The sequence below is a fragment of the Pseudorca crassidens genome, chromosome 14, assembly GCF_039906515.1.
Source record: "Pseudorca crassidens isolate mPseCra1 chromosome 14, mPseCra1.hap1, whole genome shotgun sequence".
In the NCBI taxonomy this organism is placed as follows: Eukaryota; Metazoa; Chordata; class Mammalia; order Artiodactyla; family Delphinidae; genus Pseudorca; species Pseudorca crassidens.
Genome location: NC_090309.1, coordinates 32,139,339 through 32,167,090, shown reverse-complemented (window position 1 = coordinate 32,167,090; position 27,752 = coordinate 32,139,339). Strand labels below are relative to the sequence as shown.

At 43.1% G+C, this 27,752-nt stretch overlaps 1 protein-coding gene across 1 annotated transcript; it reads left to right on the top strand.

Annotated features, from left to right (window-relative positions):
• The first annotated feature begins 112 nt into the window (after positions 1-112).
• MXD1 (MAX dimerization protein 1) lies at positions 113-27,333 on the top strand. The gene is made up of 6 exons (XM_067704804.1): positions 113-437; positions 1,185-1,284; positions 6,136-6,165; positions 19,905-20,019; positions 21,995-22,154; positions 22,393-27,333. Exons 1-6 carry the CDS (start codon positions 365-367, stop codon positions 22,578-22,580), a joined length of 666 nt encoding a protein of 221 aa, XP_067560905.1. The 5' UTR covers positions 113-364; the 3' UTR covers positions 22,581-27,333.
• Positions 27,334-27,752: the final 419 nt, after the last annotated feature.

The following is a 27,752-nucleotide window of genomic DNA, read 5'->3' as shown; positions in this document are numbered from 1 at the left end:
GGGGCGGGGCTGTAATGCCTTCCCCCAATCGGACAGCGCCAGAGGCGGGACATTCTTTGGGGTGCCCAATGAGGAACGCAGCCGAAGCGGGCCTGTCAAGAGAAGGGGCTGGGGGCGGGGGGACGGTGAGTCGGAGATAAACACTCCGCGGCGGTGGCGGCTGCTGCTCTTCTTTGGGTTCTGTCACGGTGTCGGTGGTGCTCGGCTCACCGGTCCCCTCCCCCTTCCGGCGAGCGTGGTCGCCAGAGAGCTTCTCTCAGCCCTGCTCTGCGGGGTCCACAGCGGGGCGTGGGTGTCCGGCGGCAGCGGCGGCGAGTCCGTGGGCAGTGGGGGTTGGTCCAGTGGCTCCGGACCCCGGTGCAGAATGGCGGCGGCGGTTCGGATGAACATCCAGATGCTGCTGGAGGCGGCCGACTACCTGGAGCGGCGAGAGAGAGGTGCACGGGGACGGGAGGAGTCCGGCCCGAGCGGGGACTGGGGGCTCTGAGGGGCCCAGCCGCAGGTCCGGGTGCCCAGCTGCTCCGGGGGTAGTTGGAGGAGCTGAGAGCGCGACCTCGAGCGCTCCCAACCCCTCCAGCTCTCCCCACGCGCGGTCCGAAGGGAGGCCGTCGCTGCCCCAAAGGCAATGAATGGGGGTGGAAAAGGGACCGCTGCCCCGGGGTCCGGAGCGCCGCCCGCTCCGCACCCCGTCGCGAGTGGGGGGCCCGGGGCCCCCTCAGCCAGGCCCTTGGTTTACCTCACTGGGGCTCGTCCCGGCCGGCCCCCAAGTGGGCCTGGCGCCGGGTCTCGCAGACGGAGGAGCAGCGCCTCCCCTGCCCCACACCGTCCCTCCCGGGCTCTGGCTCCCGGTGTTTGCCCCGCACCTTCGCCTGAGGCTGGTCCCACTTAATACACACCAACCTGCTGGACGTTGCCAGTGGGAAACCCAGGCTCCAGGAGACTTGCTGTCTTTCTCAACAATGAGCAGCTGGAATGCTCCTTACACCTGCTCCTCACTGAGGATATTCACTCAATTAAAAAAAAAACCAATCATTGTTCTAAGAATTCCACCTTGCTCCGTTTAATTATTTCCACAATATTCTTTTAATGAAAAATAAATCAATCTTAAAAGGGAAATACTGTGGAGGGGAGAGAGTGTTGAATGTTCGGGGCTCATTCATTAACTGGATCCTCCGGTTTTCTAGAAGCTGAACATGGTTATGCCTCCATGTTACCATACAATAACAAGGACAGAGATGCCTTAAAACGGAGGAGCAAATCCAAGAAGAATAACAGCAGTAGCAGGTAATTTGGTAAATATTTCCCTTTCTCTTTTAGGTTATACTGTAGATGATACAAACTGCAGAATGGACGTTGCCTGTTGTGATTACAACAGGGTTATAATCATGTAAATGAAGTGGCGATCATGATTCAGTAATGTACACATGGTCTTAAGGCGTTGGAGGAAGCCCTTCTATTTGGGTTGAGGGGACTGAAAAGAAGAGAGAAATGGAAATGTTTTCTATTTCTTTATGAACTTTTTTTAAAACTTAATTTTGCTTTTCTTCCCTTTTGGAGCAAAAATCTGTGGAAACTTCAAGTGAGATTAGCAACAGTGACAATATTTTGCCTTCAGAAGTTGCAGATTCAGGGCAAGTTTTCTATAATTGAAAATACTGGACATTATCCACTTTTTACTTTTCATAGTAAAGATTTTATAGACGTGTTAAAGTATTTGACTTGGCATAGGTGATAGGATTTCATATTTGACATGTAAATTAAATACAGTTATGTGTCTGATAATCTAATTTGTCACTCTATTTATAACGGCAAAGAGGAACGACTGAGGCTAAAACCTGCCTTTTTGGTGATGCAGGAACATATAATATTAAAATATTAATATGCCACAACCCTTTTATGTTAGCCTTGTAGTTCTTGAAATTTGTAAATTTCACTGGGAAGTAAATACTGGTTAATGGTCAATGAAATCACATACTAAAACCCTGAATGTACTTCTTGGTACATGTTGAGTACTCCACTAATGCTATTGCACCCTTTTTTCCCCCTCTTTGCCCTTAATATATGTTAGCTAGGAAATCTGCTTTTATTAGACTCATTCAATTATACCTTTTATTCCAGTAAATTAAAAACATTGACATTTTCAACACTGATTTAGAATCCTTATCTGTCTCCCATTCTCATGAAAATTGCCTGCGAGTAACTGTATTTGGTTAACCTCTGTGGCATAATACAGACAACTAAAAGCCAGAGGTTTCGCACTTAAACCTTAAACTCCCTTGTCCTTGCTGCCTCTTCTGTCCTTGATTCACCCCATTGTCCTTAGCACTGGAAGAACCACAGGATATGAGTGAACAGCACGTATGTGCCGAGCTCTTGAATAGGAAGGCACATGAAGGATGGATCTGTTAATTAGTTACCTGGTAGTTCTTGAAATTTGTAAATTTCCCTCCCACCTTTAACATTATCTGAAGGTGGTAACAAGTAAAACTGTGCATGAGTACTGACAGCCTTTAAGAAGAAGGTTAATGCTGACTTGTATTATGCAATGGTATACAACAATTTATGTGTTGCTTTTTGTTACAGTATTTTTAAAAACTTTTTTGGAAGAACGTTGAAGCCTTTGGGTTTATTTTTCTGGATAAGTGTAGCTCATTTGTTACTTTTATCCTTGTCCACTCATGATTTGAGAGGAATTGCTCACATTAATAGTCAAGGCTTAATCCTTAGCATTCTATTTTTTTCTAAGTTTCACTCTATTTTTTTCAAAGTTTTCACTCTGTTTTTTTCTAAGCTTAATCCTTAGCACTCTGTTTTTTTCTGAGTTTCGTTTTTTTCTAAGTTTCACGGGAAAGTTGTTGAGGGGATGTTCAGTGGTGAGGAAAAGAAGGGGATGTTGTTGAAGAGAAGTAGCTTGGCCCCAAAGTTGATTAGGAAAGAAAAATAATGATAGTTGAGAATTTCAATTCAGGAAATAGCTTCTTTCTCTTCTCTTTAATATCCAGCTTTATTTCTGGGGAAATGGCTGCAACTCTGGATTTGGGGAAAAACTCTGTTATTTCTGTCAATGGGTTTGGTTTGCTTTCCATGGTTAGAGACCGGAGGCTATCACCGTTGTCCATACTCTTGACTAGTAATGAATTTGTGCAATAACTTAAGTGGTGCAAGGATTTCTGAGAGACCATGATTAAACCTGAAGATGGCACCAAGCAAACATATGAAGCAAGAGCAGGTTGTTTTGTTTAAATGTACTCACTTCCTTTATGACCTGTTCAGAATGACCCTTACCTGAGCAGTGAGACATCTCCCCAGAGAATGCAGTTTGACCCCTTGATTTGAATTAGACTTATATCCAAGGCCATATATGGTCAGGATTTTGAACTGAGGTAAGGGCGATAGAAAGATTACTGCTGGTTTACATAACCATTGGTAACAGTTTATTCTTGTTAATTCAGGTTGAAATGCTGGGCTCTTTGCTTGTAGTGTTTGGGGGGTGTACTTTTCCTTGGACAATAAAAAATAAGATTTAGCTACATATCAAACTTCTTGGGAAATGAAAATGCAGATCTTAAGTTTCTCTAGTTGCTTGTTTAAAGAACAAAAACAAATGAAATTGTGAATATTGATTGTCTTGGAATCATCCAGAGAACTGCAGGGAGATGGAATCTTTTTTTTTTTTTCTTTCCTACTGATTTTTGAGATCAGTTACTAAATATTTAGAATTGAAATCCAGAGGTTTTAAAAGTACGTTTTGTTAAATTGGTAAAGCAGGCATTGGCAGTAACGTGAAAGAGGAAGTTCAGCACTTGCCTCCCAGTTCTTTTATGAGACAGTGGCCGTATAGCTGACTTGACAGGGTGAGTCTTTTTTAAACCAAGGACTGGTTTGGCTTAGTTATCTTTTTGTTAGAATATATTTTTAAATGGTGACATTTGACCTTTATCAGTGATTTCAGAGTTATCAAATCTTTTCAGTAATTACATGGAAAATGATTTTGACACAAGGAAGATGATTTTGACACAAAGTATCTGTATATTCTTATAATGCTTTAATTTAAAATATAAATGTTTTCCCATCAACAGAGTTGGCGGGCAGTCTCTTAACTGGTCATTTTTCGAACGGCCTGCTTTTTATTAAAGAAAAATTCAGTCTCACTAAACCAAATGTACTTCAGTAATGCCCTAGCCATTAGGTATAAGTCCGCTTGTAGAAATCACCATATGTTCAGCACTCTTAAGTAATCAGATAAGATCTATAGTTTCCAAAGCTCTGTTCAAAGTTCGGAAGGAGTTATGCTGCTTATGGAATTTGTTTAAAAGATTATCTTGGGGATTCTGAATTTTTTTATATGTATCTTCAAAGAATCCAGAAATTTTGGGTAAGGGTGCCCTGTGTGCTACGATTTTTCTATAATCAGAGACCATGCTCTTTTCAAATATCCACCCTTCTCTCCTCCACCACCTTCCCAGAATGGTCCTTGTCTACAGTTAAACAGGGAAATCTTGACCAGCTTTCATCATACACTTTCATCCATTTAAAAACTCTGTCAGGCTTTGAACTTGTTATTCCCTGTTAAAACCAGAATGCCACGTGCTTTAAAGCCAAACGTTTGCAGTTGCAGGCCAGACTCTTGTTAACTGTGATATCCTGATGGCCATTGCAGGAAGTATACCATCAGAAAAATATAACTGAAGAACACTGAAGGATAACCAAGTGAATCAATTTAAAGCTTTTAAGTCAACCAGTTTTAAGGTTCCCATGTCCTTTATCTAGAAAACAAATATTCTAAAATTGAAACTACTGTCATTATCTTATTATTTGTTTTTCCTCATGAATAAAAATTGGCACCCCAGAAGCCTTGTGGAAGAGAAGTTTAGTGCTGGGTTGGAAATTTCCCATTCAAGACTACCCCGCACACACCCCACCCCCAGTCTCTGGTGTGAATGAACTTGGTGGTGGTGCCTCTTGATGTAAATGAGTGGCTGAGCGTTCACAGAGGTAGTGTTCCTCCATGATTACTGTGAGAATTTATCTCCTAGGCCCAGTAAGGTTCCAGTTATGGCCCCACAGAATTCTCGACCTGAGCCAGGGTGTCATCTCTCCTGAACTGATTAGGGTCCAGAGAATTTCCATAAGTAAAGTCAAGATTCAGCTCCTTTATAATGCTGGGACGTTCCTCAAGTTTATTTATAACTAGTTAGGCACGAGTTGTATGAGAAGGACAATAGCCACATTGACTGATTTCTTATGACTTCTGTGGAAACCTGTCCATAAATCCTTAGACCAGGGTCAGCTATAAACACACTAAGAGTATGATTTCACATACACCTCCACTTTCATCCAAGACTCTCTAATCACTTTTACAGTTGCTACCTCATTGATCCACGCTTGTTCAGTAGACAACTGGCAGTCCTTTTTATTTCCATTTTACAGAGGGGTTAACCGAGGACAGGATGGTAAGGAATTTTATTTCTTTCACAGTACCAGTCGGTGGCAAAGCTGGACTTGAGATTCCACCCGAAGTGCTGCCTTAACTAGCCTATCGTCTTTCTGTTGAGCTGAGTCTTGGAAGCCTCTTCCTGAAATAATTTGGTAGCTCTTCAACAGTAGCATCTTTCAGGAGGTTGTACATGATAAAATAACTTCAGGAAATAGAAAGATTGAGCGAAGAAGGGTTATTTTTATCCATTTTAAACTGTATCCTATAGTCAAACAACTTAGCATACAATTTTGGTGTATGGCACACCTTGAGGCTGCAGGGCAGGGGTGGGGTGCCCCATCTCCACTGCTGCACGCTCGGCCTGAAGAGAGCTTTGCGGTGTTATACGGCCCAAATTCACATAGCAGTGTGCGGCTGTTCTCCTCTTTGTGTAAATAGAACCCTCTTATTTCCTTTCTTAAAATGGACTACTTTTCCACTAGGGAATGCATGCCTCTTAGTTTGTCACTTCTCCTTGAACTCTGTTTTAGATCTTTACATTTATCTAATTCCCCAAAGGGACTAATTTCTTTAGTAGAGCCCTTTCTCTGTCTTCTCTCCTACCAACTTGGGAGAGAAAGCAGTTAAAATAATTGTGTTGGTGTTGGAGTAGTCCTTTAAGACAAGAATAATCTTACTTTTATTGTTCCCTCTTTCAGATCGACTCACAATGAAATGGAGAAGAATAGGTGAGTTGCAGGTTCTGGGGGTGGGATGGGGGGAGTTTTGATGTATTCTTTTTTCATTAAGTTGAGACTTAGTTGTGGCTCTTAACTTCCCACACTTAGCACCTGATACAAGAGTTTACTCAGGGTCCTCTAATCAGCACTGCCCGTACATCACTTAGATAGACCCAAAGACAACACCCCCAGTCCTCAGCCCCCGCAGCCTGCTCTTCCCGAGCAATGTGTTTCTGTGTGACTATTCTAAGGCCAAAGCATTTTAGGTCAGAGGCAGTGTTTCTACAAATAGTGTTTTTTAAAAATTACATGCTACTGAATATAATTGGTAGCGCTGTCTTAAATCATGCACACACAGATATATAGATATAGATATAAATCTATATAGATATAGATACACATACACATACATATGTGTATATGTGTATTTACAGTTCACTTGTGAATAAAGATTCTCAAAAGTCAGGCAAATGTATGCATAGCAGAAATTGGAGATGGTGAGGCACTCAGACGAGGCCGGCCACCCGCACCGGGCTCCATCTTGCCACAAGCTGGAGTTTGTCTCTCACCTAGATCCCCTCTTGCTGCTTATTTAAATCTTTATTTTTCAAATGACATAGCCTAGTCACTCTCAACTCTGGTTGCACATTAGAATCACTTGCAAAGCTTTTATTTTAATGTTTTTAAATATTTTTATACGAAATACATTATACACATACACTCATATACTTGGGGGTAAGAGAACAAATTTTTATTTCTACTGATTTATTTTATGTATTTATTTTTTGTTTCTTACGGATGCCTTTTTTTTTTTTTTTGGCTGCGTTGGGTCTTCACTGCTGCGCTCAGGCTTTCTCTAGTACAGCGAGCGGGGGTTACTCTTCGTTGTGGTGCACGGGCTTCTCATTGTGGTGGCTTCTCTTATTGCAGAGCACGAGCTCTAGGTGTGCGGGCTTCAGTAGTTGTGGCATGTGGGCTCAGTAGTTGTGGCTTGCAGGCTCTAGAGCACAGGCTCAGTAGTTGTGGCACATGGGCTTAGTTGCTCCGCGGCATGTGGAATCTTCCCAGACCAGGGATCGAACCCGCGTACCCTGAATTGGCAGGCGGATTCTTAACTACTGCGCCACCAGGGAAGTCCCTCTGCTGATTTTATAAAATAACTTTTTGTTATAGAACTTTTCAAATATACAAAAGTAAAGTGAATAATGTAATCAATTCCTGTGTATCCATCACCCAGCTTCCACAATTATCAATATTTTTCCAATCTTGTATAGTCAAAACCACCCCTTTCTGTGGAGTGTTTTAAAGCACATTTTCTTCTATCTCTAGTAAAGATTAAAAAAAAAAAAAGACATAACCACTTGCTTTTACCATGCTGAAAAAAAATTAATAATTCTTTGTGAAGCTTTAGGGCAAAAAAACCCCCCAAAACACCAATGCTCAGACCTCATCCCTAGCAATTCTGATTTAATTGGCTTGGGTTGAGAGTCTGCACTAGTATTTTTTTATAAAGACTCCCCAGGTGATTCTCATATGCAGCCAGGGTTCCAAACCATTTAACAAGCCTCATTCTGGTCTCTGAGCTCCCATCAGTTTGAAGTACAGGCTACCCATCCAGATTGAGTGACTTTCTTGGTGGCCTGCATGAAGAAGATGATATGTAATGATGGTTCTGTAAATATATGTGGTTATTTCATGCAAACCCTCTTTGAAGAGGGAGCCTGACTCTGATAGTCAGGATGTGAATGACATGTTTCGTCAGTGAAAGGGCAGACCAGGCCCTGACTAGGAAGGAAAATCTTGGAACAGGGCAAAGATCTAGCATTACTCCACTGTGTATGTGTGTGTGCGTGCGTGCACGCAAGCATGTGTGAGAGAGATGGATGCAAGGTGAGTGTGCCTCGCACATGTGCTTCTCCCCATCCTTCTTCTCCCCTTTCAGTTTCTTTGTGATCGTGACTGACCATGTTTGAAATCAGAGCGTCTTTATGCATTAGGGATTTATGTATCATGAGCTGGAAACTCCAAAGTATCTCTTCTGAAGACAGAAAGGTAGTCTTTCTGTCTTCAGATGTGGCTTCTCTTTCTCATCTTTAGATTCTCTCCCATCTTCCTGCCTCTGGGGTGAACTGGGTAAACTGGGACTATTTCTGCTGAAAAGTCTTCTAGTTCTCCTCCCCCTAGGCATTTTTTTTTTAGGCATTTATTTTTATTATTAAAATTTCATCCCTTCAGGTAAGGGCTCTTAGGCTTACTTACTACAGCTTTGTGCCTTTTACCTCTGCAGGAATACCACAGGATGTCGATTTTATCATTTTTTTAAAATATGTATGTATGTATGTATTTTGGCTGCGCCGGGTCTTAGTTGCAGCATGCGGACCCTTAGTCCCTATCGTTTATTTTAGCAGTTGAAGAATGTTTATTTTCTGCCTATAGTGTCTTAAGAGCTTGTGCTCAGTACTGGGTACTAAGTAAGTTCATACTGGGGTATTAAATCAGCATGGTCTCCATCCTAGAGAAATGTAGTTTGTCTAACGAGAAAGACACAGAAACAGTCTGCACAGGAGACTGTGGAGGCAAAGTTTCTAGAAAATTGGATTTGAAGTCATCACTGAGCAAGCTGCTTATAATTCAGATTGCTTGCATGTGACCAGTCTACTTTTGCTTATTGAAAAGTTAGTTATCTAGTTTCCTTATTGTCCTTTTTTTTTGGAATTTGATCTTCTAAGGTCTTGAGCATTTTTTCTCTAGTCTAGAGCATGTGAGCAGAAGAGAAGGAAGTCAGGACTCAAATTTACTTAATTTAACCAAGCACTGGTTGCTGCAATCCGGGGTGGGGGGAGGGAGGGTTAAAATTGTTGGGCTCTTCTCCCGTATAGTGTAGCTGCTTAAGATTTTAGGGTTTGGTGGTCCGCTGAACAGCTGCATTTGTAGTCCCCTTGGTTTCAGTAGCTGAATCCTATAAAACAGTACCACTTTGCTAAAGGCTAATACACCCTTGCCATTTTTTACCTTAACATCACATTTTTTAAAAAGATGGGCATGGCTCTCAAAAAAACAAAAAAGCAACTGAGGAAAAGAACTTTCAGTAATTGGATTTTTTTTCTCTTTAATATTGCGAAGTTAATTATACCTGTGTTAGTTTTTTCATGCAGAAACCTTTTCTGAGCACGTTAGAGATTCTGGAGAGTTGGTGTGCATCAGGACTCCACTATGAGAATACTGTATTCAACACCACCCATTTAATAATCTTGGCATTGGTGGGAAGATAGAAGAAAAGACTTCTAGAAAGGTGGAGGTGGGAGGTGGTATTGGTGGCAGCAGCAGTATTTTTCATTCAATAGACTAGGCATTCGTGGAGCACCAAAGATGCTGGGTGCTAGGTGCTGGGGATCCTGAGCCCACAGAGGCCAAGCCCCCAGGGTGGAGGGCTCCATTTAGTCTCACTGTAGATATGTCTGTCACTTGGCCTGTGCTTCTCTGCATTGTAAGTAATTTTGTGGGTCTATCCTCCTAAGGAAACACCCTTGGTGAGTGTGTGGTCATTCTTTCTTTTTTTTTTTAAAACTAATCTTGTAGAAAATTTTGAGAAATATAGAAAATCATACTAAAAATTAAATCATCCCTAATTCTAGCAGCCCAAGGAAACCAATGGAACTTTGAAATGTATCTTTCCAATTGTTTTTTGGAAAGTAACTTTAAAAATAGTTTAGTGTAGAAAATTGGAAAGTTCAGAAAAGCACAAAGAAAATAAACATTACATGTAATAGACCTTGCAGCAGTAGCAACCGCTGAGTTCTATATCCACCTAGACTTTTGTGCATACTTTTTAAAAATCAATATGGGATTATATAGTAAATAATTTGCTTCTTTTCAAGCTACGTTATGAACATTTTCCAATACCGTTAAATCTCCTTTTCTTACATTACTTTTAGTGAATGCCCAGTATTACATCACATGGATGTGCCATAACTCATATAACCAATCCCCTATTTTAGGTTCTTCCCAGTATTTTTTTTTAATTTATTTATTTTATTTATATTTATTTTTGGCTGTGTTGGGTCTGTTGCTGCGCGTGGGCTTTTCTGTAGTTGTGGCGAGCGGCGGCTACCCTTCCTTGCGGCGTGCGGGCTTATCACTGCGGTGGCCTCTCTTGTTGCAGAGCACCAGCTCTAGGCGCGTGGGTTTCAGAAGTTGCAGCACGCGGGCTCAGCAGTTGTGGCTTGCAGCTCTAGAGCGCAGGCTCAGTAGTTGTGGTGCACGGGCTTAGTTGCTCCGCGGCATGTGGGATCTTCCCGGACTAGGGCTCAAACCTGTGTCCCCTGCATTGGCAGGCGGACTGTCAACGACTGCGCCACCAGGGAAGCCCTTTCCCAGTATTTTCCTAATATAAGTGATGCTTGCTTAAACTACCTTATGGGTAATTCTCTGTCCAACATCATAATTCTTTCCTTAGGGTAAATGTATAGTTGTGGAATTCATGGTATCCACATTGTTACGGTTTTTGACGTTGACTGCTGGATTGCCCACCAGGCGGGTTATAGGTCATATTTTCCTTCTACCTTTACAAGTTTATATTTTACCTTAAGACTTTTATGAATTTAATAAGTAAAAAGCAAACAGAAACACACAAACTTGTTTTAATTTGCATTTCTTGTATTACTAGCACAGTTTAATAATTTTCATATCTTTGACAGTTTGTGTATGTGTGAATTGCCTGTTAAATAACCTTTGCCCAATTTTCTACTGAGGAGTTTATATTTTTCTTTATTTTTAAAAGATTCTACTGTATGAAGGATATATATGAAAGAGATTGCCTCTTCATGTATCATATAATTGTCCAGTTTGTCATTTACCTTTACGGAATCAGTCTTCTCTCACTATCTGAAATTGCCGCCTCTGTTGTATACTGAGTTCTTGCTTATGGCTAAGTCTGGTTCTAGACTTGTTCTTCTGTTCCACTGACCCACCTGCTCTTCCTGTGGCAGCGTACACTGTTTTCATCATTGTGGTTTTATGCACTTCAGGATCTGGTAAAGCAAATCTCTATTCTTCCCTCCTCCTCCTTTTTTTTTTTTTTGCGGTACGCAGGCCTCTCACCGATGTGGCCTGTCCCGCTGCGGAGCACAGGCTCCGACGCGCAGGCTCAGCGGCCATGGCTCATGGGCCCAGCCGCTCCGCGGCATGTGGGATCTTCCTGGACCGGGGCACGAACCCGTGTCCCCTGCATCAGCAGGCGGACTCTCAACCACTGCGCCACCAGGGAAGCCCCCTCCTCCTTTTTTTTATTTTACTATGTTCTTAGCTCTTTTCACCAGTTTATTTTTCCTAATGAATTTTGTAGTCAGTCCTTCAATTCTCCGTACCCCAAATTCTTTTGGGGATTTTCAAAATCCAAATTAAATAATGCCAGTATAAATTAACCTTTAAAAGTTCATGTTGACATCTTAGAGCTCTCCATCCAGGATTTGATGTGTGTGTTCATTTATTCAGATCTCTTTTCTGTCTCTAAGTAAAGTTTTTTGATGTTCCCATATAGATCTTGCACATTTCTTGTAAAAGGTATTCCTGGGTTTATTTGTATATATTTTAAAATTGCTATTGGTTTCCCATTGTAATTACTGATTAATTATTGTTGGGATGTGGGAAACCTTTTAGTCTTTGGTTGTTGTTATATGCCCTTTATTGATGATAATTCTGCTCTTTCCTTTCCTTAGCTGGGAACTCCTCTTGTTTGAATGCCTTTCAATAAGCCACTCAGCAAATGGAGGCTGAGTGAACACATATACGCTGCAGCCAGTGGGTCAGGAGTCAGGTGCTTGAATGGGCTCCTTTTCAAAAGAAGGTTCTAGTATCTCCTTTAATTATAGACACTCGTTTTTCTGGAATGGTACATATGCAGGCCTTTCTGGAATTAGGCAGCTGGTCTAGAGAGATTACCTCTGCCAGAGTCTTATGACTCTATGACAAAAGATTTTTTTGTGTGCTCTGTGAGGAGGATTCAGCAGCCTGATCTAAGCTGTTGTTTTCATCTGGTCAAACAGTATTTCAGTGGCATCTGGTCTGTCATGAGAAACCATTCCAGTCAGGTCTCTTCTGGCAAGACATTCTAATTGATTGCAGTTCCCTAGAGTGGTTTCTCTTGGGTCTTGTTTTTCAAATGGCCAAACTCCTTATATCGGAAGGGGTAGGGTCCTGAGTTGTGGTGTGCATTGCACCATTCTTACCGCTTCTGAACGCCCTTGACCACATTCAGATTTCACTCTAGGATGTTGTAATAAATCCACATTGCTTTGTTGCCACATGGGGCTAAGGGCATGGCCTGGTTATTACGAAGGAAGAATATAGGTATTAGTGTGGTCTATGGTGGCGGTATGGAGGCGCACACTGATTTTTACTACTAGAATCCATCTTTCCTGGACGGTACCTCTTGGAAGAACATGAAGAAGAGACATGCTGGTTATTCAGCCAATTTCCAGTCCCCTACAGGGAACATTGGAGGCACTCCCTGACTTTTTGTCATAGACACTAATAGTCAAAGGGTGAGAAAGAGCTAGCAAGTACTAATTATAATCTATATTTTGTATTTTTTAATTGGGCTCTAGAAAGGAAATATTAAATATATACTTATGTATTTAATACTTTAATAGAGAAGTGACTTTATTACTTTAAAATGTAGCCACCATGAATTGCTGTTTCCACATTGCTTACTGAGTGCCGTGTTCCCATACAGTGAGCATATGACTATCTCTGTATATTTTACAAAGATTACGATCACAGTTACGAGAAATCTTCAAACCTTCCAAGGTTCCGCCTAAGTCGGTAATAATGATGCATTTGGCAATTATTTCTAAAGGGTCCATTTTAGAAAAAGGAGAGTACTTTTCTTCCTCAGAGAGTGACTTGTAGTCTTCCCCTGGATTTTTTGTTTAACCCAGTAAGGCTTTGTTCTCAGCCCAAAATCTGGAGAACGTTATGATCTCTGTGACCTGTAATCACTTTTAGGGAGTAATTTTTTGACCCATTAAGATTTGTTTCTTCTTAGTCTATACTAAATATCCTTTTTTTTAAAATCACTACACAGCTCATACATACCCATATCTGAAGTTATTTTTATTCAACTTCCAGTTACCCTATAGGATTTACAAAGCTATTTAATGGGCTAAATCTGTGTCCACACAAAGGTAGGAGAGGAAATAGGTATTGTTTATGCAACTCTTTTTTTCTTCTTTGGAAATAATCTTGGGCCCAATTTTAATGAAAACTAGTACTCAGTGAGGTCCAGTGTATCATGTTCGTTAAGTAGGGCTTTCCTCAAAGAGAAGGGACATGAATTACCAAAGAGATCAGATTCTCCTCTTAGGTCAGCATCTGCAGGTGCATTATTATTTCTAGGCTCCAGTGGGTTAACACGAAATAGAAGACTTGGTCATTTCCATTATTTGGTAATGAAAGAAGCAGAACATTTAAATACATAGCAGGTCTGCAGCACGGAAATAAACGAATGAATGAATGTGATCTATTTGGAAAGGAAAAAAAGCTTCTGATAGGCTATGAAAGCTTGAAAACCTTTATGGAGAAGTTAAGTCAAACAAGATGTGGATGAGGGAAAAGAAAGAATATGTTTGGTAGAGGGCAAAGGGGAGCCCATTCTAGAACTTTCAGTAGGAACGGATATTTGTCATGGTCTGAAGGTAGCTCATATAAATAATTCTGCAATAATTTGTTTCCGTGTTTAATCACTCCAGCTAAACTTTAACCTTTAAACTTTTACCTTCAAGGCAGGGACTTGGTCTTACTCAACATCGTATCCCCAGCACCTAGGAAAGTGGCAGTATGTAGTAATCCTTTGAGAAATGCTAGAGGAATAAATGAATGAAAGAGCCAAGCATATATTTCAAGATTTCCACCTGCGAACCTAATTACTTATCTACCCTCTTAACTGGCTGCCATACTGTTTACTGTGCCCCAACCTGATTCTTTTTTGTCATACACTTCACTGTGAAAGTCTGAGGGAGAGAGTTCAGTTACATCTTCAATAAAGAAGAGCAATATCTGATAACAGTGTCTCCCTCACAATACAGACAAAGACAGACAGACACACACCTGATTTCATACCATTCCTGGTCTTGACTGCATCCAAGTCAGGAAGAACTTTAGGGACGACAGAGTAAATTCAGGAGCACTGTCTGCAGGTAGCATAGTCTCTACCTGTAATCTTACTTTTTTTGTTGCATCTCTCTCCCAATTTACAAATCTGCTGGCCTGAGAGAGAGAGAGTTATGAATAAAATCAAAGAAGCTTGAGTCTGGGGACTTCCCTGGCGGTCTAGTGGTTAAGACTTAGTGCTTCCACTGCAGGGGGTGCGGGTTTGATCCCTGGTCAGAGAACTAAGATCCCGCATGCCACGTGGCGTGGCAAAAAAAAAAAAAAAATCTTGAGTCTGGAGGCAGAGGTATAAAGAGCAGCCTTCAGAATTGTCTGAGAGTGCACTGGTGAGCCCCGGTGCCGTCCATCAGTGCCAAAGCTCGGGTTGGGGTGGCGCCTCCAACAGCCCAGAGCCCACTTCACTGATGACCTCCTTCACTTGCATATTAATTTTCCGTACTTCATGGCTGACAAGAGTGAAGGAAAACTAACAACAGAACTCTGAGGTATCCAAATATACTTTAAATCTTTAATATATTTGGAATTTATTTTGATGTTAATCTCCCCACTCCCCTGCCATTTTCTGAATAATCTGGGCTATCTCCAAGGATTTGCAGTGTTAACTCCGTTATATGCTAAATTCATATCTATTCCTAAAGTCTGTTCCTGGGAATTTTTTCTTCTCTTCCTGTGACTTGTCCATCTTTTCCTGTATTAGTATATTCTGGTTTTAATTACTGCAGCTTTATAATACAATTTAATAACTGGTACCAAACAATCCTCTTCATTCTTCTTTTTCAAAAATTTTGGAGGTCTCTCACACAGTTATGCTTCTAGGTGAGGTTTAGACTAATTTCCCAGCATTAAAAAGATTACGGTTGGGATTTTTTTCTCTTGGTATTATGTTAAATTTGTAGACAAACTTGGGTAGCATTGACATTTTTACTTTGAGGGTTCATATCTAGGAAAGTGCTGGTTTTTTCCATTTATTCAGATTTTCTTATGTCTCTCTGCAAAGTTTTATAGTTTTCTTCCCAGAGATCCTTCCCAAACTCTTTTTTTTTTTTTTTTTTTTTTGCGGTACGCAGGCCTCTCACTGTTGTGGCCTCTCCCGTTGCGGAGCACAGGCTCCGGACGCGCAGGCTCAGCGGCCATGGCTCATGGGCCCAGCTGCTCCGCGGCACGTGGGATCCTCCCGGACCGGGGCACAAACCCGTGTCCCCTGCATCGGCAGGCGGAGTCTCAACCACTGCGCCACCAGGGAAGCCCCCCAAACTCTTTTAAGTTTGTTCTTAGACGTGCTCTCCTTTCTTCTTGCTATTGTACGTGAGATACTTTAGGTTCTCTGGGTATGGATAATACATCCAGAGATGTGCTTGGATTTCCAAGGTCAATACATATTTGCCCCAATTTTTATTTTCTTTTGGCCATCACAGTAGAGAGATGTAGGCAGAGATCTCAGTGTGCTTCAGATGCTTCCCCCTCAACCTTGGAGTCCCTTCTAGCCCTGCCTCTACATGATGGGGGTGGCTCCAAAGGAGTCTTTCCTTTAGCCTGGGTTAGCATTATAAAGTCCTTGCTGATTTTTAAACGTAAAAAAATAATACCTTTAGCATAAGCAAGATCTTTATTTCCATAGAAAATGGGTTAGATTTTCCATTAAATCTTTTAATGACAAAAGATGTCAGTTTTCTTTAAGGGAGAGTTTAGTGAATTTGGATTTTACCAGATAGCCTCTATTTACCCTGTGAGATACTCTTGAGTTCCCTATTGATTTCGAAAGGAATATGATAGGGTTATAATTATCTGTGTTTGCTCCCAGCAATTATCCTTCCTCAAAGGAAGCTAGAGTTGAAAGAATGACTGCTGCCACATACAGAGCACTTCATGTCAGACCCTGGTCAGGGGCTTCCATACCCTATCTCAGTTAATGCTCAATGACAGCCCTGGCAGGAGGCATTGTCATCGTCCCTCTACTGCCAAGGAAACGGATGCTACATGGAGTTAAGTAATTTGCTCAAGGCTACACAGGAAATAAGTGGCAAGGCCAGGACCCCAAACCTTTACCCTTAATCACTACACTAATATTTGGTTGTATAGTGGCTGACAGATTCAGAATATAAAAATAATTAAAAACAAAAATAAATAAAATTTGAGATACTAAAAAGAAAAAACAATAAAAAGCTTACTGAAGAGAAGCTCTAGTTTGTATCTAGTTTAATTATCATAGGCCGCACTTGATTCTGAGCGTCACTCACTGTAGCTCAAAGATTGGTTTCTGTGTGCTACCGGAGACCAAAGGTATATCAGCGCATGCAGAGTAAGGAGAGTGATAGTTCTGAAGAATCAGCAGGTGAGGTTTGTCAAAGTCCATTGGATCAGTGTGAAGAGGCGAGGCAGTTGGGGCAGGAGGGAGCCAGGACTTGACTACCCTTCTCTGCTGCCAGTGAGGAGCTGGGAGGCAGCTCTTGACAACAGGGGGAGCTCTGTCTGAATATGTGATGAGAGGGGCTCCAAGTAGGGGTCAGATGTGGGTACCAGGTGGCTTCCTGTTGAGGAAATGTAGCAAAACCCCCTGCTAGTTCCTGAAAGAGGGGTTAGGCCTGGTTCACAGTGGGACAGCAGGCTCCTTCTAGAAGGCCAGAGCCCTGGGCACGGGCGTGGTCGGGACTGAGGACAGAGAGCTGAGACAGGAGCTTGTTCTACTTGTTTGGGACCTGGGCACTCCATGGGTGCTCACGGCTGGCTGAAGGATTCCGGATCCCGGCGTGGGGTAGAGGGGGGCAGGGTGTGTCTCAGGCTTGAGGCCCCTCAGTGGGAGCTGCTACAGAGGGGTCTGTTTGCTTTTTTGTCTGGTTCAGGAATTGAATTTCACTATCATATCATGGAACTGAGCCTGCTTCACATACCTCATCCCTCCCCTGGGGGTGGCCCAGGCACCAGCCCGGGGATGTGCTGCAGGTAGGCGGCAGGTGGGCAGGGCAGGCATCAGGCTGGAGCGGTGAGGCAGGCACTGCGAAAGATACAAGTTGGCTTTGACTCTCTACGAGAATCCAGAAAGCACTGTGCTCCTATTTCCATAAAACTAGGTCAGAAAACACTGAATGAACATGTTTTAGCCTAAACTTGAAGTAGTCAAATGGCTTATTTCAAGTTTCACAACTGGGAGTGTTCTTTGGAAACCCACATTTGGGTAGTGAATATTGTACTTTCTGGGCTAGACTCCCTGAGTAACTAGGAATGACGACGCATGGAAAGATGACTTTATTATTTTTATCAGTAGACAAACTTCCTTAAAAATTTACATACTCATATCTGTAGATAAACCCACATCATAAAAGGACTAATATGACACTGTTCTGAATCATGTAGTCTTTGCGATGAGCAGGCTGAAAAATGTCTAAATCTAATTTTATTTTTGAACTTGTTTTAAAACTTGACAGTCTGTAAACTTTGTAGTGAGAATAACTATATGTGACTAATCATACATTCTCATGGTGTTTCTAATAACATGATCTATTTTCATGGCTCTTTGTGAAGAATATTATCCAAGGTGAACAAGTACCTTTTATACACAAATTCTGTTTTTGTTTTTTTCTCCTCATGTAGTAGTTGGAGGAGCAAACCTCTAATGTGGCTCTTTGCTGGTGGCCATTCCATGTGGGCAGGTTTTCAGAGCAAGCGGAAGTCTTGTAAAGTAGTAAGCCTCTTGTACCGCTACCTCTTTCTAGCTCAGGAGTGAATGCTGGACTTCTCTAGCTTGCCAGGGCTTAGGGGACCTTGGAGAGTCTAGGACAACCTCAAGAGCCAGAAGAGGAAGGAGGCTCAGAAGCAGGTGAGGTGAGAGCTCAGAACCACTTGTTGGATCTGCCTTGGGGGAACCTCCTGAAGTCTTGATGTGAAGGGTGTGAATTGACTGCCTTGGTCAATATCAGGTATACTGGCCTGTATTTGAGCTTTCTGAAGCAGTTTTCTTCTTTCGATCCCAACCTTTGTTAATACGGTGAAATTTTTAAGAGGGAAAAAGGGGCAAACTGAGCTTTCCAGTTGTCTTCCAGTTCAGCTGGAGGATAGCCTCTCAGGCTCCCAGGACCTCTTCTCCAGGTTGCCGTGGGGACGGGCAGTGGACATGTACCTAAAACCCAGGACCCTGAGCACTACTGAAGGTGCAGAGACATAGCAGAGATGGACTCTGCCCCGAGAAGCTTGAAGTCTAGTGGAATAGACGACACCAACCACGCGGCAAGCGTGCATTAAGCCGATGGGAGGGGAAGGCACCAAGGCAACCCAGCAATGGTTAAGTTGCGGCCCCATCTTTCTAAGGAGTTGGCAATGAAAGGTTAAGTCACAAATACCAAAAAAGGCAGGCAGAACAGTGAATTCCCCAATGAATAGGATAAACTAGTACGTACTCAGAAAATGGAGGAAGCACTGTGGACTGGAATGGCCTGTGAAGACTTGAAGGAGGTGGTGGGCTGAAGCAAAAACTCTGAATCTTGGCTGTTTCTCACATTCACAGAATCTGCTAGCCTCTAGGATAAAGCCTAAACCAAGGTTTCAGTGAAGTATTAATTTCCAAAATTTTAGGGACTCTTGTGCTTCTGCCACATTCTGCCACACTGCAAGACCTGTTGGTGGTTCTCTCCAGCTGTCAGCATGCTTGTTAGTATAGCAATACCACTGATGGGCATTTTCCTTGTTTCTAAAAAATGCATCTAACTTTTTGAATGGTTGAAGGACGAAAAAGTGTAACAAATTATTCAGTAAAAACTCCCCCCCTTTCCTTGTCCCTGTTCGACTAGCCCCTGACTCCTTTCTGCCCAGCCACTGTTACTAGTTTCTTATGTATCATTCCAAGCTTTCTTTATGTTATACAAGAAAACATGCCTTTAGATAATTATTTTTCCTCCACTTTTACCCAAAGATGTAGCATGTTATATGCACAGTTTGGTATCTGGCTTTTCTTTACTTAACAGTATATCTGAACGTTCTTTCCTCATAGTACATAGAGTACATTTTCATTCTCTTTCATAGCTGCATAGTACTCCACTGTATGGATATACCATACTTTATTTGATCAGTTCCCTATTGATGATGAGTTGGGTTGTTTTAATCTTTGCTATTACAAATAAAGTTGTAATGAATAACCATATACATTTGTCATTCACATGGGTAAATATTATATACAGCAAGATATAGTTGTAGTGATTTAGTGGTCCTGGAAGGGGAAAGAACAGTATGGGTTCAAAGGATTCTCTCACTGGCATGTCATTACTTTCTGAACTTGGATGTTCTGTAGGTCACATCATAACCCAGAAACCTGGAGATAACCTGATTCATGTGCTTAAAAAATAGTAGATATGAGTCTCTACCCCTTCATACATATTATAGACTTAACTTTAGAAAACCATGGATTTTGCTTTTCCTTGGTTTTTACCAGAGTTGTATAATTTCAAAAGATGTCCACTTGGCTGGAAGTCACTGGTGGCATTTGCCATCACTGGACTGGGCGACTTCATACTCTGTTTGAGCTTGTTCTCCCGGGTGACATCCGGCTGGCTTTGAAAGTCTCCAATGCTACTATGATCTTGTTTTTGTAGACGGGCCCACCTTCGCTTATGCCTGGAAAAGTTGAAGGGGCTGGTGCCACTTGGTCCAGAATCAAATCGACACACTACACTGAGTTTATTAACAAAAGCCAAATTGCACATAAAGGTAAGTGCATCCTGGGATGCCTTTTTGTCTTTACCTGCCCAGGGAGGGTTTGTTTGTTGTTATGAGGGACAGCAGATGTCTGTCTCCAGGACAGTTCTCTCCTCTGAACTCCTCGAACTCCAACCAAGTCAATGTCTTGGATGACTCACAGACTCAACATGTCCAGAACCCAGCTGAGTAGTTCTCACCCCTGTGCGCCAGAAGTTAAATTGTCTATCCAACTGTCCATCTCATGTACAGGCCAGAAAGTCAGGGTCATCCTTGCTGCTGATGATCATCTTGCTCCTTAGCCACGTGTCTCCAAGACTTACATATGTCACAGCCTGCTGTATTTCCACAAAGTCCATCATGTACTGTAGTAAACTCCTCAGAGGCCTCTTCCAAGCTAATCTCCAGGCTTCCCAAGAGCAATCCTGCCGGAGCTCAAATCAACATGTCACCACATTTAAAAGTCTTCCGTGGGGCTTCCCTGGTGGCGCAGTGGTTGAGAGTCCGCCTGCCGATGCAGGGGACACGGGTTCGTGCCCCGGTCCGGGAAGATCCCACATGCTGTGGAGCGGCTGGGCCCATGAGCCATGGCCGCTGAGCCTGTGCGTCCGGAGCCTGTGCTCTGCAACAGGAGAGGCCACAACAGTGAGAGACCATGTACTGCAAAAAAAAAAAAAAAAAAAAGTCTTCCATGGCTCAGGACACACTGTATGACCAGGCCTGCCCGACCCGGCCGTCCCCTGCCTTTGCAGCAGCAGCTTGTGCCAGAGGCTCCCCTCTCTGCCTCAGCCCTTCTTTCAGTCCCTTGCACTTGTCAGGCTCTCTCACCATAGGGCCTTTGTACATGCTATTCCCTCTGCTTGGTACTCTTTCCCCTCCCTTTTTCACCTAGTTAACTTCTTGTCATCCTTCAGACCTCAGCACAGGTATCACCGTGCAGGGAAACCTTCCCTGACTAGGTCACCTCCTTCCTGTGACAGATGGTCCTTATTATTACTGGATCTCTCTCTCTTAGCACTTATCACAGTTGACACCTGACCATGGCTTGTGTGGCTGTTTGGTTGTCTCTGTCCATGCTGTTAGAGTATGGACAAGGGAGGGGACCAGATCTTTGTGTTCACCTTGTATTTCTAGCACCTCCCGGAGGGTCTGAAACAGAGTCAGCACTCAGTATATGGCTGGAATAGCAAAGGGTAACTCCTGAGAGCCACAGCCAAAATCACTGTTTAGCATGTTCTTATAGTCAGAGTCATAGCTGGACACGTGTTACTTGAATTATGGTTGATAGCCTTGCGTACATAGCAGTTGTAGGAGGGAAAAGAACCTCTGTTTAGAGCAAAACAACCACAGTTACACAATCTTCAGAATTATCTGAAGAATTATCTGAGAAGCTAGAGAACAGATTTGTAAAATCAAAATGATCTATGGAAATGTGTTTTCTAAGCTCTTATTTGGACAATTTAGAATCAGGACTTCAAAAGGCAATATTATTCCTGCCAACAGACAGAAGTTAAATGAGGTTTGGCGTGACGCAAAAAAAAAAGCGCCTATGTAATTGGGACACGTACTTGAATAAACATACTTCTAAAGGAAAGTCTGTTTCTTAAGCGCCCGTCACACGCAGTGCTCTAGCTCAGGGAGTAGGTGTTTGGGGCGTCACAACAGACAAGGGAGAACAGGTTGGGTGATCCTGCCACAGTCTTTCCACTATCACAGTTGAGGGGTGCTGGACGCTAGAGTGTTAGCTCACCCCGGAAGCCATGCGACAGTGCAGGTTCCAAAGTGTTGTCGATGCTGAAAAAGTTAGATGTAGACAGGAGTCACCGGCCAGGCAGCTTCCTGTCCCTGCGAGAAGCTTGACAAGGGACACAGCAAATGGCTTCTGAGGAAAACTGCCGTATTTCCCCACAAGGCAGGGAGGTGCAGGGTCATTACCAATTTTGAAATCTGCCTGTGCCCTTCAACAACTACCCCTTTTGACCTGCAGAAACTTGAAGACTGTGACAGAAAAGCCATTCACCAAATAGACCAGCTTCAGCGAGAGCAGCGACACCTGAAGAGGCAGCTGGAGCAGCTGGGCATCGAGAGGATACGGACGGACAGCACCGGCTCCACGGTCTCCTCGGAGCGCTCCGACTCTGACAGGGGTGAGCCCCCCCGAGCCCGCATCCTCAGGCCCCTCCCCAGCCCCCTGCCGCCTGCCAGAGGCGGAGCCGAGGGGAAGCCGAGAACCCCCGTGACTTGGAGAAGTCGAGGGGCGTGGCCTGCGGGGACAGGCGTCCTCTCCTGCAGCGGTTAGGCACCGCGGCCAAGGAGGGGCCCTGCCGAGTCGCTTGGCCCTTCCGAAGCAGGCCTTCACCACGCTCTGTCTCGTCCTTCCCACAGAAGAGATCGACGTGGACGTCGAAAGCACAGACGATCTCACGGGCGACCTGGACTGGAGCAGCAGCAGCGTGAGCGACTTGGACGAGCGGGGAAGCATGCAGAGCCTGGGCAGTGATGAGGGCTACTCCAGCTCCAGCATCAAGAGGAGAAAGCTCCAGGACGGCCACAAGACGCGTCTTGGGCTCTAGGAGAGCGTGGTCGCTTCGGCTGCCGCCCGGATGGTCCCGCCCGTCGGCTTCGATTAGGTAGCGTATCGGACCTGCCCACAATTCCCTCGCACGTCAGCTTCCGTGTTCCACCGTCACCAAAAGCAGCTGTGCAAAAGTTGTCAAGGAAGTGCTTAGGAGTGTGGGTTTCTTTTTTTTTTTCTTTCTTTTTCTTTTATCCACGATCCCCATCTTGAATGGGGTTGAGCGGGCCCCCGCGCCTGCTGGCGTAGGGTAGGCACACGCTGAGCCAGTCAGTGCAGCCTGGACACCTGAGGGCGTCACCGACCCGTTACTGCTCAGTCTGGGGTGGCCGAATGCCACTCGTCCCCAGGATTGTGGGTTTCTGACTGCATCCTCTAGCTTCTCTCTTTCTCTCCATAAAAATTCGTCTCTGACAGACTGTACATTCCAATCACTTTGAAGCACCCAAGAATTCTTAGACGGGATAAGCACTTACTCACATCTCGGCAATTTCCCCCTTATTTACTGTCCCCGTGTAGTCTACCAGACCTTCCCTGAAGTTTTCTGGCTTCCTCTGTGACTTGCCTAGCGGAAATGTCCGAATGTGTCTTGTGCTTAGGAAACTGAAGGAAACAAAACTTTTAAAGTTGAGATCCTGATCTCAGAACTCCAAAGTAAGCTTTGAAAGTGGGATTTAAGAGCGCTTAACCATGGCCCTCACCGCCTGTGAGCAGGCAGGAATACCTCCAGAAAACACACCCTTCACACACGTCCCGCGCCAACGCCCCCGACCCGCGTGTGGATGGCCGCAGTATTTCTCACTCTCAAACGGACCCCTTGCGAGCACGTCTTTGGGGTAGCACAGCTTATAAAAGTTCCAGCATCGTTTGTTCTCACGAACAGAACGGTACAGTCTATTTTTGTGCGCTGTCCTTGGGACCATGCTGTGTCCTGCTCTCCCAAGGCACATTTCCCCTCCAAGTCGGTTATGGTCCTTGTCTCTGGAACATTTTTTTTTCCTACCTCAGAGATAAATGAGATCTCCATTTCCCACTTAACACAAACTGATTATGCCTCTTTTGTTTTGTTTTTGGTTTTTTTCCCCAAATAAGTGACATTTGGTCCAATTCTAATCTATTTTGCTGTTTAACTTGCAGCAATAACTGAGCTTTGGCACTAGCTGAGCTAGTGTCCATCATCAGTGCAAGGAGAAGTCTACATTTCTACTCTCTGTTGCAGGTGAACGGGAGGGGATGGTACAGTGTTACTACAATTCCTCTCCTTATTGATTATTTTTGGACACACCCAGAAACTTCTTTATGGAGGCTTTTGGGTTAATAGTTTAAAAGGCTGATTTTTCTTTTTGGTTATGATTTCTCCCTTAAGTGGCCTCCCACTTTGTAGCATTTTTATTTAAGCTAAAACAGAGCACATGTATATGTACATAAGACACATTAAATCTATAAATACTATTTATTCATTTTATATAAACTAATGTAATGGAAAATAAATTCTTATGACTGTGCTTTTATAGATGTTCTAGAAACTTTGTATGTAGGTATCTACAGAATTGGTTCATTTCCCCTTAATACTTTTGCATTCATAGTTTTGAGGTCTCGATGCTTTCAGCCTCTGGTGAATCTTTTTCATTGAATTCAAACCAGTTGTAAAACCTGTGACGCTGAAACAGAGCGTGTGTCACAAAGTGATGAGAACATTCCTAAATCCACAGCCGCACTGCAACTTAAGGGCTCCCTGGCTGAACCAGTAGCGGCGGCGCCTGTGCCCCCCGCTGGCCTGTGGTCTCCCCGGCCCCAGACTCACCTCCTCAGCGCCTCTTCCTTGCCCACGACTAAAAGCTCAAACGCACTCCTCACGGAAGCTCATTCTGGACGTGAAGAACAGTCGAAACAAAGATTACTTTTGTGTTTATTTTTTCTTTTTATTGATTTCTTAATGTATTAAAATTTTTTAATTGGAAGTAGTGATTCCTAAATGATTCCAAAGTCATCTGTAATTCTTCTGTTTTTGTTTTGTTCTGTTTTTCTCTCCATTTCAGGTTTGGGTGGGGGGAGGGGCAGGTGACACAAAGGATTTTTTTTTATTATTGTTGGAATCTTTTCCAATTACCAGCTGAAGATTTGCACTGAAATACAACTTGTATGCCTTTTGCATTTTTAAAGCCTGCTTCCTGAATTTAAGCAGAGTGATAGTGTTCAAAGAGCCAGCTCAGCCTGTAACATGTTTGAAAAAGATATACCTGCACTTTGAGGTCCCTTTCGAATGCCATTCGCTAGACCTCGCAAGCATTTTAATTGCTACATTCAAGCGCCTCACAAGTCCACGATGCTAGATCCTGTACGGCATCGAAAACTCAAGACTTTGGCAAAAGCTTGTGGGCTTGCATTGGGGGAGGGAAGGGAACAAAACTTGTGTATTTGTTTGTTTAATTTAGAAATAAGGCATCTGAGAGATGCCATTATTTTCTGTGTTTTAATTGTTGTGCCTTTGAGTTAAACTGCATTTTTGTCTTTTGGTTGAAATATGAAATGTACTGTCCCAATATAAAATAGTAATTATTTGACCTTTGCACTGTTTGTCTGGTCCTTTTCAATTTGATAGCATATAAATGTGGAACTTAATAGATCTCTATATTTTTAATGCGCTTGTGATAAACTGACACCAGGGTTAGACACGACTTTCAAATCTTGAGGTAGACCGAATGCTAGACAGGCCTCTCTCTAACCAAAACTGTAACCTTCAGGACCAGCAAACTCAGCCCCAGGCAGCTAATCCCCTTCCCTACGTGGCTGACCAGCCGCCCTGATGCGCCAATCTGTCGTGTCATTCACTGATCCACCAGCATAACTGTTAAGAGCTATACAGCCTTTTTGGTTCTGTTTTGTTGTTGTTGTTGTTGTTTTGTTTTGTTTTTTTAAGCAAAACGAAAAACCTTTCTATTAGGGTTGTTGGGGGGAGGGGACGGGCAAAGATATAAGCCCCAGCCTTTAAGACTTTGACTATTGTACGTAAATACAGATGTGTGTATATATAGGCACATGCATATTTTTATGTGAAAACTGGTTTTAAGAAACTAAAATCAAGTCTACACTCTTATTGATACCATTGCAATGCAAATGGGAAAGTAAAGAGTATGTAGTGCAGTTTAATTTCATGCAGTGAGAAAATATATGTGTGCTTCTGTTAACATCCCAGAAAACCTAGCTTTCCACACCTGTTGGCTTAGAATGGCGGGCAGGCACCCAGGGTATATTTGTTTTCTTTCACTAAGCAGAGATCTGGGATTCAAGGTGCTGATAGCGACCGTGGCTCCTTTCTCTAGTCACAGATCTAATGCTAGTGATTCAGTGTCACCTTTTTGAGCAGGACCTACATTTTTCTTCCTGTCAACCCAAAACGAAAATAATTTTAGTGTCGATTCAGAATTGAGTACTAAGAAGGCCCTGACCCTGCAATCGGCCGCTTGAGTGGTTTATTTTTGAAGGTGGGCATTCTCCTTTAACCTCTACTTTTTTCAAAAGAAACAAAGGGCCCTTACCTGGGTTTCCTAGGAGCCTCTCTTCTCAGTCCCTGAAGTGGCCAAAAGCAAATCCTGGGGTGTGTAAACTAGGTAAGATTGTGATGCTCAAAATAACTAACAATATCTTGGGGCTTGATAATGGATTTTGTGGGCTTGCTTCTTGCCTCTCCCCCATCCGTTAAAGAAAAAACTTATTTTTGAAAAGTATACACATACACATGATTCAGGTTTTTATATCATACTGTATTGGCAAAGATACCACTTTCATTGTGCTTTATTCCCCCGAATCTCACTCCTTTCTTTCTTCTTGTTTCCCCAAGTTTCTTTGTCTTTCCCCTTTATCGGACCTGTGTGTTGAACACCAGAAAGTCAAAGGCTGCAAGGCGATTTCCTACAAGTCAATCTATTATTTTTCTATGTTTAACTCTTGGATGCAGTATGTTTAGGTTGCTGGCTACTCCTGATTTTAAAAATCCTTCCTGGCAGAAGATGACCCAAAGACCCCTTTAGGTGAGGTGGATTTTCTCGTTCTACACTATCAGGTCTCTGTAGACTGTGGGATGTTTTGTTTTCAAAAATACCTGGGGATGAGGCCGGGGCTGGGGGGGTACGATATGTGATTTATCCTGATTTTTTCATTAATATTTATTACATGGATGATTTTCTTACCCTGTGTTCTTCTGAAAGAAGAAATAACTGCCTGGCACCGTTAGAGCCAGCTGTTGAATGGCTGAAGAAGTTGAGTATCTTTGTCTTCTCGCAAAATCGTAAAATGAGAATTAGTAAAGCACTAGATTCAAAGATTTACCCAGATTTTAAATTTTGATTTCTTATTCTGTCTGGGGGGTGTGGAGGATTGAGAGGGCTTTCTTCATTTTAGCTTTTACCAGAGAACCAAGCTTGCCTTGACCCCTTGTCCTTAGAATTGGTGCTCTGGGAATGTTGCTGTGAACCGTCAGCGTTGGGGGCCATCTTCCTAACGGTGAACACAGCCTAAACAGGGAGCAGCAGATGAGAGTGTGAAATTCTGTTTCCAGATGTTTATTTCTTTATGTAAATACGATGCCAATGTAAATCCTGTGTCAAGACATAGAGAATGGTGCTTTTTACTACAGTTAGTACGTGCATTTTGAGAACTACTCATGTTTCAGAGAATCTTTGCTGTGTATATGTAAACTTCTGTATTGTTCAACTGTTAACAAATAATAAATTATTTCATTATTAAAGATATTTTGGTCTTCTGGATGTTTTGTATCCCAGTTTAGCCTTCCATGGTTTTTACTTACAGAGCTGAGTTCATCAGGTTTCTTTTTCCTTTTGATTTCATGGAAAATTTGCTGGCCAAAAGTTTTCAGCCCTTGGATTCTGTGATGGGAGCTTTGATTGTGTGGCTCTGGTTGAAGCGCTTCCCAGCTGCTCTCCTCCCGTTTCTCCTGCTCATGCGCTCGCTCTGTTAACATCCCAGATAACCTAGCTTTCCATAGGCTTCCCTGCGACCCGTCTGACCGTGCAGGCTGCGTTCGGGGCCGCACAGCAAACGAGACTGCCCCGTCTTTCCGGCAGCCTGTGGTCTGGTGGGAAAGAGGGAGATGCATTCACAGTTTGATGCAATATAGTCGGTGGTGGCATAAAGTCGTACAGGGACGGGC